General features: G+C 50.8%; 1 protein-coding gene across 2 annotated transcripts in view; it reads right to left on the bottom strand.

Annotated features, from left to right (window-relative positions):
* LTF (lactotransferrin) overlaps positions 1 to 13,604 on the bottom strand; it is a 28,568-nt gene extending 14,964 nt beyond the window's left edge. Inside the window, exons 1-9 of one of the 2 annotated variants that reach the window (XM_027097006.1) lie at positions 13,433 to 13,604; positions 9,630 to 9,793; positions 8,160 to 8,268; positions 7,678 to 7,860; positions 7,190 to 7,337; positions 6,189 to 6,244; positions 2,384 to 2,562; positions 1,754 to 1,928; positions 640 to 794 (exon numbers count right to left, since the gene is read on the bottom strand). In XM_027097006.1, the coding sequence (XP_026952807.1) occupies positions 640 to 794; positions 1,754 to 1,928; positions 2,384 to 2,562; positions 6,189 to 6,244; positions 7,190 to 7,337; positions 7,678 to 7,860; positions 8,160 to 8,268; positions 9,630 to 9,793; positions 13,433 to 13,475 (1,212 nt within the window). In that variant the 5' untranslated portion in view covers positions 13,476 to 13,604. The remainder of the gene's footprint in view (positions 1 to 639; positions 795 to 1,753; positions 1,929 to 2,383; positions 2,563 to 6,188; positions 6,245 to 7,189; positions 7,338 to 7,677; positions 7,861 to 8,159; positions 8,269 to 9,629; positions 9,794 to 13,432) is intronic. The other variant, XM_027097007.1, reaches the window with a different exon arrangement.
* Between the last annotated feature and the right edge of the window lie 510 nt (positions 13,605 to 14,114).

A 14,114-nucleotide genomic window follows, 5' to 3' on the forward strand; every position in this document is an offset into this window, starting at 1 on the left:
ACTAAGTAATAATTTTTTTACAACATTATTAAAGCTAATAGGAGATGTGGATAAAGATTTCTATTCAAGGCTGCACAGCACAGGGTTATTGTTAACAACAAAATAAGGAGACAAAGAAGAATAGGGTCATGACTAAACTGTGCCACACCATATAAAAGATATCCTGAAATCACTTTTTAAAGTGTTTTCAAAGAATATGTCACGTGAGAAAATGGCCATGATACACTGTTAAGTGAAAAGGACTCAACTACGTAACTGGAACGACCCAGTACTGTTCCGAGCCTAAACTGAGATGAACCGAGAAATCCTGGAGTGGGAAGTTAGCAAAACTCTAACTGTGGTATCTCTGCATGAGGTCCCAGTGTTTTGTTTGTTTTTACATCACATCTTTCTATATTTTCCAAATTACCTGCATTCATCGCAACTCGTTCTTAAAATCAGATTGGAAAGCCCACAGTAAACAGATTGCAGACGGAAAGCTGTGTCTGTTCCCACACTGCGCAGGAGCGAGCAGACCCCGCCCCCGGGGCCGTAGCGCTTCTAAGGTCCGCCTCACTTCACACCAGATGCCCTTGACCTCGGTCTCCTAGGAGCGCTGCCCCGCCCGCACCGCCCGCAGGCCCGCCGCGGGCCACCTACCAGCACCAGGGCGATGCAGTCCTCGGTGGTGTGGGCCGTGGCGCAGGACACGTTCTGGTTGCTCTGGCGGCTCCACTTCCGGCACTTGCACTCCTCCTCTTGTCCCACCGCGCACCACACGACCCGCGCGCGCCGCGCCTCCACCTCCGCTGCAGCTGCCCGGGGACATGGCGGTCGGCAGGTGCCCTGAGCCCAGCGAGGGACACCCAGGCCCGCTGACCTCCCTGGAGCGCCGGCTCCACTCAGAGCCCCCTTCCTGCCCCGATGCTCGCTGGGCGGGAGCTACTTCCTCCAGAGAAGAGTGGAATCAGACACCTGCGCCTCTTCCCTTCCACGTGCTCCTCTTCCCCCTCCACTCTCAGCTCCCCAAACCCTTCTTCAGGCATAGCCCTCCTCGTGTCTCATTTCTCTTCCTTTGGAGGCTTCCCCGGCTTCTAATCCACCCTTCAAGCTTTAGTGTAATGAAAGAGATACCGAGATATTGCCTAATATCTCTGTCCTACTGGATAAAAGCTCCAGGACACAGAAACAGTGGCAGCCCCAAGAGATGGCCTAGGGGACCTTAAGCCCTGTCCTGACTTCCCCTAAGGCAGGCAGTCACCACCACTGACAACAGCGCAGCTTCCCAGTTCACCCAGACTCCATCTGAAGCCTCCAGTGGAGAAGGAGCCATGGCTGAGCTGGCCCAATGCGGTATCCCAGCCAAGTTCAGGGCCCAGGCACTGGGCCGTGTCCCACCAGGCCTCTGGATTTATCCCAGGAGGGGCCCTGGCTCTCTTGGTTCATGTTCATACTTCTCACTTCCTGGGAGGCAAACTGACTGTTTCGTCAGGGCTGGGGAGCCTGACGCACACAGGGACCTGTGGCAGTATTATCAGGAGGCGACACATTCCTTTGGAGACACTTTTCACCTGACTTGGTGCACAGAAGATGCTCACACTCACATCAAACCTACCATGGTGAAGACCTCCAGTGGCTTGGAGATGGCCAAGTGACCACTACAGAGCAGGGCCAAGCTGCCCATGGGGTGGGGGTGAGGTGCTCCCCGAAGGCCTCACCCATGGCTCACCACCCACACCAGCCTGCCCTTGGGGCCTGCCTGGCCCTCACTCACCTTCCCTCAGGCCCTGCATTGCGGTGAGGTAGCGGAAGCCCAGGTACAGCCCAGAATCTATCTTTGAGGGGATCCTCAAAAACCCAAGGGCAGAGTCTTTGAACAGCAGGTCCTTCTGCCCAGGAGGAGAGCCAAAGAGCTGGAATCCCTGTAGAGTGCTTTTTCCAAACTTCTCCTAATTAAGGGAAAAGAGAATTATGATGTCAGTGGTAAATAGGAAACAAAAACACGATGTTGAAAAAGAACATCTGGAACTTAGGGATGACTCTGAGAGGAGGAACCTTGGTTGACTTCCTCCCATAGAGGGACTCAAGCCATCCCTGTGACATAGCTCAGTTATGGCTTCATCTTTAAAAAGCTGCTGGGTTCCAAGCATCTTAGAGTCCTGAGAATATTGCATTGTCCTCCCCCTGCTTCTACTCCAGCCCATGAGACACCACCAGTCCGTAATGCTAGAAGGGGCTTCGTTGTTCCTGCTGTGTGGAGTATGGCCTAGAGACAGGCAAGCCACTGCATCTGTGCAGTGAGGCTACAGAGGACTTCTACAGTGGCAGGTAGTTAGGGAAAGAAGGAAGGAAACCCCACCACCACCAAATCCAAGCAGGTTAGGGGTACTCTGGGTGGGGATACCTGTGCCTTGAGGAGAAGGTTCCAGATCAAGTCCTCCTTGCCATCCACACTTCGGGCCACAACAGCATGAGAAGGGATCTGGGCTAGGTGGCACTCCTTGAATGCATCCACTGGCTTCCGAGTATTGTTTGGGCAGAGCAGCTCATACTGGTCCCTGTCAGCCTTCGCTGGCAGGTTCTCTAGGGAAAGAGGGAGGTGGAGGGGAGCCCAGATGAGGCAACCCCAGACAGTAGCCGTGAGCTGTAGTCCCCCTTCCCCCATAGAATTTGAGCTGGAGGAGACATCTTACACAGTTGACAAAACTGGGCGTCAGAAAGGCAGTGGATTGCTCCAGAATGTCCAGAAAGGTAAAGACAGTGCCCAGAAAGCCTTAGGGGCAAAGGCCACGTTCCTCTGATTGCATCATACAGGCCCTGGGGTTGCTGCAACTCCTGCCTGGCAAGTCAAGGAGGCTGAACCAGACCCACCTGTTTCCACGGCAACTCCACCTAGAAAAGGGTCACATGAGGGAGACAAGCCCAGGGGGCCAGCCAGGGGCTGCTGCCTTACCCACATCTCCAGCAAGAATAAAAACAAGAAAAATTTTAAAGCAAGAAATACAGTTGAGCCACTTCTCAACACTTGGGTGTATCAAAAGAAAAGATTATTTTTATTTTATGAGTGAGTTCATCCCAATTTGGAACTGTTCATCTATATCACATGTAAACTGCTTCAGAATACATAAAGTGACGGAAACTGACCCAAGTTGTTTTATGAGCTTAGTATAATCTTGATCTCAAAATCAGAGAAAGAAGTACAGGAGGGAATAATTACAGACCTATTTTACTTATGAACATAAACACAAAAATCTAAAATAATTGGCGAACTCAATATAACAGAGTATTTTAAAACTAATAGATCAGGATTAAGGTTTATCAGTTTATTCCATTCACAAAAGAATGGCTGAATGTCAAAGAAGCTAAAGTAATTCATGACAAGAATGGGTTAAAGGAAAACCATGAGATCATCTTAATCCTAGTAGGTGCAGCAAAAGCATTTATATGTTCAACATCTATATGTGCTTTTTTTTTTTTTTTTTTTTTAGTTTTGGAAAACAAGTAACATAGAGAACTTGGCAAAGGTATTAAACTTGATAAATGCCACATATCAAAATATCTACAGCAAAATCATTCTAAAAGAAGAAAATTTAAACAGTCACTTCAAAATCAGGAACAAGGCAAAGCTGTCATGTTGCCAACACAGTATCAGACGACCTGGATTTCACAATTTACTAAAGAAATAAGAGATGTAAGCACTGGGAAAAAGACAAACTAATTTTTTAAAGATGAGGTACTCACCTCCATAGAAAAGCCAATGAAACCAAGAAAAAACTAATAAAACTAACAGGAGAGTCCAGCAAGGCAACACTACAAAAATCAAGTGTTACTCTCATTAGCAATAATAAAACAGAAACTAATACAGAATATGATACTATAATAGCAACTAAAACCATTGAATAGCTGGTAATTAGCCTCATTAAACAACGCAGGAAGGAGTTCCCCGGGGGCCTAGGGGTTAGGACTCGGTGCTTTCACTGCCGTGGCCTGGGTTCAATCCCTGGTTGGAGAACTGAGATCCTGCAAGCCATGCTGCGCAGCCAAAATAAAACAAAAACAAACAATGCAGGAGACCAAGAGAAAAATGTTAAGTTCTGTAAGTTCTATTAAGGGACATAAAAAGAGGTGTGATCAAAAGGGAGAGATTGGGCTTCCCTGGTGGCGCAGTGGTTGGGAATCCGCCTGCCAATGCAGGGGACACGGGTTCGATCCCTGGTCCGGGAAGAGCCCATATGCCGCAGAGCAACTAAGCCCATATGCCATAACTACTGAGCCTGTGCTCTAGAGCCCGTGAACCACAACTACTGAAGCCAGCGAGCCACAACTACTGAAGCCCACGCGCCTAGAGCCCGTGCTCCGCAACAAGCGAAGCCACCACAAGGAGGAACCTGTGCGCAGCACAAAGACCCAATGCAGCCAAAAATAAATAAATAAGTTTATTTAAAAAAAAAAAGAACGGAGAGATTTATCATGGTCAGGGATTGGACAGTTTGACATAAATATGTCAATTTTTCATGAATCAATTTAAATGCAATACAATTCTACTTAAAGTATGATGTTTTTAGAAATTCAACAAAATAATTCTAAAATTTTAGTTAGAAAATAAATAGCAAAGTGTTGGGGGAAGGCGCTTGCGTGCACGCTCTCTCTCCCCAGACCCCCACAAGCTATTAAGAACCATTACAAGCCAGAGTAATAAATGCAGAAAAATACAAATAGACCAATGAAACAAAATAGCTCAGAAACTGATCCATGATTATAAACAAGCTTGATGTATAGGAGGCTGCACATATCAGTAGGAAAAGGGTGGAATTTTTCATAGTCGTTACTGTAAGGAAAATGATCTCACTCTAAAGGGGGGAAATGCTGAAGCTAAATCCATACCTGATTTCCTAGGTAGAGTACGTATGAACAAACAAGTGTGTGTTAGGGAGGGGAGTCTATAAATCTTATTGTAGAAAATATTTATGATCTGGAGGGAAGAGGGCATCTTTAAAAGTCCCCAAAACACAAACCAGCAGGGCAAAAGTGACCAATTTGATCTTATCAATATCAAGGGCTTCTGTTCAACAAAGGTGCTACTGACAGATTTTTTGACTGAGAAAAGACGTTCCTAAAGTCTAGAACCAACAATGGCTGGATATCTAGAGAGAAGGAATGCCTAGCCTTGAATCAAAATCATGAAGAAACAGACATGAAAATCAAGAGGAAAATAGTCAGAGATCATAAAAGAAGGGAAGCCCAAACTACTAGCAAATATATTGAGATGATCAAACTCACTAGACGTCAGAGAAATGCAAAATAAACCAACAATGACACATCTATTGCTTTACAACCATAGATAATAAAATGTGATGTGTGTGGACTTCCCTGGTGGCGCAGCGGGTAAGAACCCGCTTACCAGTTCAGGGGACACGGGTTTGATCCCTGGTCCGGGAAGATCCCATATGCTGCGGAGCAACTAAGCCCGTGCGCTTAGATGCAACAACTACTGAGCCTGCGCTCTAGAGCCCGCGAGCCACTGAAGCCCACGTGCAAAGAGCCCGTGCTCCACAAGAGAAGCCACCACAATGAGAAGCCCGGGCACCCCAACGAAGAGTAGCTCCCGCTTGCTGCAACTAGAGAACGCCCACACGCAGCAACGAAGACCCAATGCAGCCAAAAAAAAAAAAAAAAGTGATGTGTGCTTCCCATGGAGCATTTCTCATCTATTAGAACCACTGAACCAGACAAGTACAACAACACGGATAAATCTCCAAAACAAAATGCTGAGCGGAAAACCTTGATCACATCATGATCGATAATGATCAGTAAAGCTTCTGTGAGCTTAGAATCCAGAAACACACACCAGCACTACACGTTTTGCAAGACCACCTATATATCTCGGAGGACACGTGTCAAATACGTTGGCATGGGCGTCTTTGAGGGGGAAGAGAAAGACAGCGGGCATGGGAGATTTCAAGAAAACTGATCATTTAGAAATAACATAAAATAAGAACACATTCCACTGAATTATTCCACATTCCATTGAATTATTCCATGAAATAACATAAAATAAGAGCTATGCTCTGTAGGGAACCTTGATGATCGTGGGGCCAGGAAGTGAGGAGTCAAATTAGCTCACTACTTGGAATTACAGTAAAATGAAATGAAATAAAATAAGGAAAGAAAAGGAAAGGAGGCAGTACCCGTGGCTCTTCCTCTCTTACCAAACACTGTACTGTCTTTCACGAAAGCCACATCTCCAGCCCCGTCCTGCAGACACCTGTGGGATGAGAAAGCACCAGAAGGGTCAGCACAGAGCGGCCCTCCCCAACTTCTTCCTCGTGCCTCCCTGTGGAACAGGGTCCTGCGGCTTGTCTTCTGTGGGCTCCTGATCTGTGGAGGGCAGGGCCCTCAGGCTTTGGGGCATCCCCACTGGAAAGGCTTCAGGGGTCACCTCCAGGTGAATTCTGAGGAAGAAGGGCTCAGGTGCTGGCCGGAGACCCCTGCTTTCTGCTTTAAGGGCTGAGAGGGCCAAACTTTGTCCTTCTACGTAAAAGAGTTTCGAAGCCTCTACACCAGAGGGTAAAAGTAGTGTCCTTAGCCATGTAGCTTTTTTCTCCCAGGACTAAGTGGCAGATGTGCCCTGGCCAGTGGAGAAGCAAGGAGGCCTCCCTGCGCAAAATGCTTGAGTCCGAGAGGCAGATGGGGGAACAGGGGCAGCATCAGTTGGGTGGGGGGTTTGCAGAGAGGCGCTGGGGCCAGTCAGTCAGGAGGAGCCCACCGCCTCCTGGCTCCGGGACAGGCCAGGCTGGCCTGCCTGGCCAGGAGCCTGGGACTGGTCTTCTCATGACAAGACTCCTTCAGTCCCTCTGTGGTTATGGAGGGGACAGAGTCAGCAGGAGGAACCCAGGACAACAGAGGGACAAAGCCCGATTCAGGGTTCTCTGGGGGGACAGAAGGGGCCACTGGCCAGATGGCTGCTCATGGGGCTGGTGCAGAGGTAAAAGGGCACATGTTGGGCCTGGGGGGCTAGAGGGAAAAGTGCACTGGGAAGGTGCACTGGGCACCCTCTTCGGACTCAGTTTCTCTGTCTGCACAGCAGTAGGACTGGACCTCCTCGATGGTCCCCACTAGCTGACTGAGCTCTATTTGGGACCAGAGACACAAGCGCTTCCTAGCCGGAGGACATGTGGGCCGCTGGGGAGAAGAGGACAGTCTCACTCACTTGAAGGCACCAGAATAGCCAAAATATGGTTCCTGGGAGGAGCAGGCACATTTTTTTCTCCCTGTCCCTGTGCACAGCTGACAGAGGTTGGGGTACTCTTTGCCATCCACGCAGGGAACACAGCTGGCAGAGAAGAACTTGGCCACAGCTGTTGAACAGAGAGAAATGAACCAGAGTGTGAGCCCACCGGGCCACAGCCAGTGGCACCCCCCAGTGTGCACTCCCTCCACCCCTGCCTGTCAGCGTTTGCAAAGCTAGCAGCTCAGAGAGATGTACTTTGGCTGAGAACAGACTCAGCTGCCACCTCGCAGGGCTGCTGATGCGGGTAGACCCTGCCCCTGCAGGCTTCACATCAGTTAACTTCACCCCTGCCTCGGAGTCATCCCACATGTCCACCTGGGCCATCCCGAAGTGGCTTGTGTATGTGCCACTGGAGTAGAGACCCCAGCCAGAGATCACCCCCAACACCCCTCCCCCAGCCATCTTACCTTTCTGGAGGGGCTCAGGTGGCCCTGTCCAGTTCAAGAACGGGCGAAGTGTCCCCATAGGTATGTTCCACCCGGCGGACCTGCCAAAGCCCGTGTGGCAGGACTTCCGGCCTTGTAGCTGGTTCAGCTGAAAGTTGCTGCCCTTCTTCACTACAGCCACGGCATAATACTGGGTTTGGGGCTCTGCAAAAGAGCAGAAAGAATCGAGAGCTCTTAGCCTGGACCGGAGGGAGAGAAACAGCCCACGCTGACCGAGCCCCCAGTGGGAAGGGGAGTGTGTGCTGCCGTTTCACCTGGTCACCGCAGCCCAGAGCCTGCTCTGTTTCCCCGGTGGGTCAGTGACCGGCCCAAAGAGCCCAGGGACTCCATTCCCTGTAAGTGTGATGCTGCCCGAGACATCACCTCTGTGGCTCATCCACTCTGACTCCACGGAGCCCAGGGCCCAGGCCACCCCACCTTCTGGGTCCCCAGGGGCAACTCACGCTCTTCCGTCCCATAGACCTCTGCCGCTACCGGCCGCAGTTTGTAGGGGTCCAGGCCTGCCTCAAACACCAAACCACCATCCAGGGTCACAGCATCTGCCTCTTTTGCCTGAAAGCAGAGACCAGACCGGATTAGGAGAAAACCCACGCTGAGCCACGCAAGTGAACTTCAGAAGGTCAGAAGCCTCCATGGCTGGAAGGACCTTCCAAAGGGTCAGCTTTCAGTCATGTCCTCGCAGGTGCCATGAGAGGTGGCACAAGCCCAAGGCCCCTCTTTTTGGGTAATGAGCCCCAGGGGAACTGCTTTGACTCCTGAGGCTGGCGGGTGGCCGCTTTTTCACGTGGCTTAGATCTCTCCGTGGATCGCAACCTTCGCGGTCATTTATATTAAAAGTTGTTCTAGGTGCTTTCTCCCCTGTTTTTGCTCTATATTTCTTTTAAGTTCTTGTTTATTGAATAGAATTTTTAACTCTTAATATATCTTAAACTTATCATAATAATAGACCACGTTCATTCCCTTTGGCATATTACCCCTCATATGCTTACCTATTTCTCATATTTGCAACCTGGTATAGATAATGTTTTGCGGACTGTTTTATTCATCTAAAACTGACTACATTTTCTTACTTCTCTAGTGCCTTTATTGATTTTATTGACTTCATGATATTTCATTATAAATGTGGCTGTTCCGTAATTTATTAAGCTAAATTTTAAAAATTCCCTCCAATGTTCACCACTTGGGTTCCTTCTAACTCTTTGCTGTTAAAACTGTACTTTTATGGACAGCTTTGTCCTCATAGCTTGTTTTTCCTTCTGATGACCTGTTGCCTTCGGATAGGCATCTGAGGGTGGGATTGCCCAGACAATAGGCATTTTATCTCCAAGGCCTTGACTGTCATTGCCATTCTGCTTTCCAGCTGACTCGTTTCTAACCTGGAATGCCACTCGCTATGAGGATCAATTTCACTATAGACTCACCAGTGGGCCAGGGTTTCATTTTATTAAGGGTTATTATTCAGGAAATGCGAGTGCTAACAAATTGCTTAGATTTGTATTTCTCTTGATTATGAAGGGGAACATTTTCGTAAGTATTTTTATTCATTATGAACTCCATCTCCTCGTGTTGTTTTTCTTATATGATCCTACGTTTCTTACCAATTGACTTAGAGTTCTTTATAGAGTGTAAATGGCAGTCACTTGTCAGAGCTGCCGCATATTCACTCTGGTGCTTTCAAATTTTTGCCTTATTCACAATTTCTGTGGCAATCCCAGTTTCCCTACACGTGGTTCTCCACTTCAGAATGTTAATTTCTGCTTTCAAAATAGCATCATGTCCTATGAGAGAGGACAGCTCCCAGCTTACAGGTTTCCATGAAGAAGGACAGAGGGAGCAGGGAGAACACATATTCTATTGCGCTCGGATCCTGTCCCTTTCAGTCTGGTCCCACCCAACCTATGGCATGGACTTACCGCAATGGCCTGGATACATTCAAAGCGAGAGGTCCTCCACACACAGGTGACAGAGGGAGTACCCAGTGTTTTCATCCTCCATCGCCATCGGTAGCATTTTAACCACTCTGGTAGTGATATGGCGCACCATCGAACATATTTCGTAGGGACAGCCAGACACAGTCCTGGGAGAAAGAAGCCGAGGAGTGAGGGCTCCACCACTGCCCATGGAAGAGACGGCCTCACCCTCTCATGGAGTTGTCCTCCCCTTCCCTCTCCATTCTGTGGCTAAGTCAGGCCACTCTCCTCAAATGGAGGTGTCTTGCTAGCCTAATGACAACACCATGCTGGCCAGAGGGCTGTACTTCTCAACAAATTAGAGGAGACGATCTGGATCGTTGCCCTCCTATGACTGACATACTTCCTATTCCCTGAAAAAAAACAATGATGCTGCCTTCTATCGGTTTATGGAGTTCTTCCACCTGCTTTCTCCCCTGGAACGTGGGAGGCAGGCAGGGAAGGGATGATTACTCCTGTGTTTCTGGTGTGGAATCTGACTCTCGAGGACACTGAGTGATGGCTGCTCAGCAGTGGCAACGTCCCACCTGGAATCTGGGTCTCTCTAGATTGTTGTGGCTACGAGCATCTCCCAGAGGATGCCAAAGGAACAAAGGAAAATGCACCGCACGCCTTGTCAGTAGCTGCAGTAGGTGTTGTCAGTTTGGGTGGGTTTGCCTGAGTTATCACCGTTCACCACTGTACCAGAGAGAGGACTCTTATGGGGGGATGGAAATGTTCTAAAACTGGTTTACCGTGATGGTTGCACCACTTGGTAAAGTTCCTAAAAATCGTTAAATTGTACACTTTAAATAGGTGAATTTTATGATATGTAAAATATACCTCAGTAAAGCCGTTACCAAAAACAAAAAACTCTTGGTTGCAAAAGCCGCCTCCCCTTTAGGATGTGCTTTGGGGTGGACCATTCAGCCCTCTGCCACCTCCTATTCATGAGCCTTCCCCCGCGCAGTCAGACCCACCAGGGTATTGAGACACCCGCCAAGGGTGTGGCTGCCACACCCTTCCTCCACCAGCCGTCATCCCAGGGACATGTCTGGGGGTGTAATCTATCCTTGGAAACCTTCCTGGAACTGTCCCGAAGTGAGAACTGGCCTTATCTGATTCAGCCGTTTGTGACCCAATAGCATGTCCTGGACGCTCTCTGTATACACAGCACTGAGTGATATGCAGAGGAACGTGCAAGCAGACAGCACCAGCTCTCACCTCCCATCTGGAGAGGCAAAAGCCCCCAAAGAGGACGCTACGTATGAGGAATGCTCTAGAAGAGAACAAATACCACGCCAGGAGTGATGTCCCCATGACCTCAGCCAATAATGGGGGGGCGGGGGCATTCCAAGAGGTGGGAACAATGGGCCACGTGCACAACGACAGTTGCAAGCACGCTCTACGCAGGTCTTTACTCAGCCCTTCATGTGTTATGTCTCCTTCAAACCTCCCAGCCCCTCCTTATTGTGAATTTTGCTGATATCCGCATTTTCCAGGTGATGAAACTGTGGCTTCAACTAGTTATGTGGCTTGCCCAAGGTTTCACAACTAATAAGTTAGGATCTAGGATTTGAACCTAGGCAGTCAGACACCAAACCCCCTGCCTATTTAGGCTAACTGGGTTAGAGACGGGCTGCCATGGAGATGGGGCTGGTAAAGTGTTTGGGGTCAGATCATGGAGAGCCTCCAATGCTGGCCCAAGAAGTTCTTATCGGGAAGCAGTGGAGCAGTGACTCATTGGGAGGGCAGGGACAAGTGGACTGAAACCTGGGAACCAGGCAGAAAGGCATCGAGAATGGAGAACAGGGCCCAAATAAGGAGTTGGTGTCCAAAGGTAGCTTAGTAATAGATGGGACCTGAAGGGAGAGAGCAAAACGAAGACCACGTCTCAAGCTGGGGGGAGGGCGTGAGCAGGGGCAGGAATGGGAACATGGGGAAGAGCTCGTTTGCTCCCCTGGGAGGGGATGAACGAAGAAACTAAAGCGTCACTGAGAGGTTTTCTGAGATCCACAGTCCCCAGCCCCCCCAAACACCAGGGCTGGGTGCAGAACACAGCATTCTGCTCATCCCCTCCACAGCTCCCACCAGCCAGCTCTGAAGCTATGTGCCCCTCTCAAGACAAAACGCTCCCTGAAGCAGGTCTGGGCCTGGCCCCTCCTGTATCCCTAGCCTTGCTCCTGATCTGTCTCAGTCACTCAGATGCTGCCCACCTGAGCCTCGAGGGAATCTTCCTGAAAGTACAAATCCTCAGATTCCTTCTGTGCAGACATGTAGTGCCCCTGTCTCAAAGGCAGAGGCTGGGATGGAGTTACTCTTCCCACCCCACCCAGCCTTTGCCAGCCAGGACACGCATGAGAAGCAGGGCAGGAATCCCCTAGGGCAGCTGCCACTCCTTCCACTGGGTAGGACAAGGGATTCCGTGACACTTTGGGACATTGGCCACCATCCCATGGACTGCAGGATTTAAACTGCAGACCTCTGTGGGGGCCAAGACAACCAAAGATTCAAGTGAAAATGGAACCCAGTGGTGCAACTCTGAGCCAGAATCCAGACCACCGCCGGTAACCACCTCTAGGAAAGCAAGGCTTCCTACCCCTCGGGCCTCTCCCAGGTGGCCCTGACCCTGTGCTGTGGGCCCAAGCAGGCCACGTGTCAGGGAGCAGAAGGGAAGTTGGTCCTGAGCAGTTGGTCCTGGCTAGGCCAATCCTGCCTTAGAGAAGAGAGAAATAACCAATACCCATGGGAAGGAATTTGGAGAAGGGGACCAGAAAAGACAGGGACAGGTTTGGGGGCATAAGCTCATTGCTATCCTTTAGCCACCCCTTTTCATCCAGGAAGCTCCCAGCCCAGAGTAGATGCCCTAGGACAGGAGGAGGCTGCACTGGGCTGCCACTGGGGGAAGGGGGTGACACCTGGGCTTTCACTCTGAGCCCCATGCATACACACTGCCTAGGTGCTGACGCCCTCGAGCCCTTACCGCTGCTGCCCTGGACCCTCCCCCTCCACTGCAGGAAGCCCTGCCCTCACATTTACATCACTAATGTCCATCATAGGTGAGTGTCCTGGGAACATCCCAGAAATTATTTCAGATACTTGGGTACAGAACTAACAATTGTTTAGTCCCTTCTGTTTAGTCCCCTTCTAGTCCTGGCACATTAAAAACCAGAAACCAATCACTTCTCTCACACCCTCTGGCAGAAGGGTCCCATCAGCAGGGTCTGTGCCACCACCCCTGACCTTCTGCAGTGGGAGGCTTGTGTACACCTTTGCCTACCACAGAGCAGGTGGACACTGCCCCCTCCTCACAGCTGTGTGGGAAGAGAATTGGACCATTTTTAAATGAAACTAAGGTTCAGAAAGACTCTCTCTTGCCCAAGTTACATAGTCCTTGCAGGAGCTGGGATCCCATCTCCAGTCTCCTGTGTATCTTGGGCAAGTCGCTCACCCTCTCTGAGTCTCATTGTCCCCCTCCATGTATACGCATGTAACAGTACTATGGGTAGGACAAAATGGGACAGGGACCCGGAAGACCCTTCGGGGAGCTCTGCCAGCTCTAGGGAAAAGACCCAACCTGCTTCGCGGAGCCCTGCTCGAGCCCCTCCCCAGGAGAGTGGGCGGGAGCCGGCCCACTCCCGGGCTCCTCCCTCGCTGCAGGCGCTGGTGCCCACCTGGCGGTGCGCGGGACCGGGATGCCCGCACTGAGGGGCCAGGGGACCCGGACGCCCGCCCGGAGGGGCGTGCCCCCAGGTACCCGCACTCACCAAGGGCCCCAAGGGACAGCAGGGCGGGGAAGAAGAGCTTCATGTCTGGGCTCTTGAGGCGACGAAGGCTCTACCACCTGCGCTCGCTCTGCACCCGTTTATCCAGCGCTTGGTGACCTCACGAGGTTAGCCACGCCCTGCGGCCCAATAAGCGCCCCCGCCCCGCCTCCCCTCCCCCTCCCCCTCCCCAGGTCTACTAGTTGCTTGAAGGGAAGCAGCAGCGGGGAGAGGACAGAGGAAGCCGGAACGGTGCCTGGGCTGGGCTTGGCACACCCGAGAGGATACCCAGCCCACACCCACCTCTCAAGTCTGCCCTGGTGCTGCCTGGATTGGGGATGTTTTTCCTCTCCCACTAGTCTGCAGCCCCTGGGGAGTGGCAGCCCCTAAGTTCTGCCCTCCCTCTGGTCTCAGTGCTTCCTAGAGAGTGGGACACAGAGAAGCGGTCCTAAGGTGAACCTTTGTGGATCATCTTGACTGTACAGATGGTATCTAAAGCGCTGGGGAGCCCGTTAGGACAGAAGGATGCCCCTCCATCTGCACACAGCAGCCAGCCCAGCGTTCGAAAGGGGACTCGCTGCCTGGCCCGAGGTCCGCAGCAGGCGGGCACAGCTAGCGGAGGTACCAGAGGCTGCCCATTGCCTGACCCAGGCTGCCCATGGGGCCCTCCTGAGACCACAACACG

The sequence above is a fragment of the Aethalodelphis obliquidens genome, unplaced genomic scaffold (genome assembly GCF_003676395.1).
Source record: "Aethalodelphis obliquidens isolate GAN/ISIS:26980383/991018 unplaced genomic scaffold, ASM367639v1 scaffold111, whole genome shotgun sequence".
Taxonomy (NCBI): domain Eukaryota; kingdom Metazoa; phylum Chordata; class Mammalia; order Artiodactyla; family Delphinidae; genus Aethalodelphis; species Aethalodelphis obliquidens.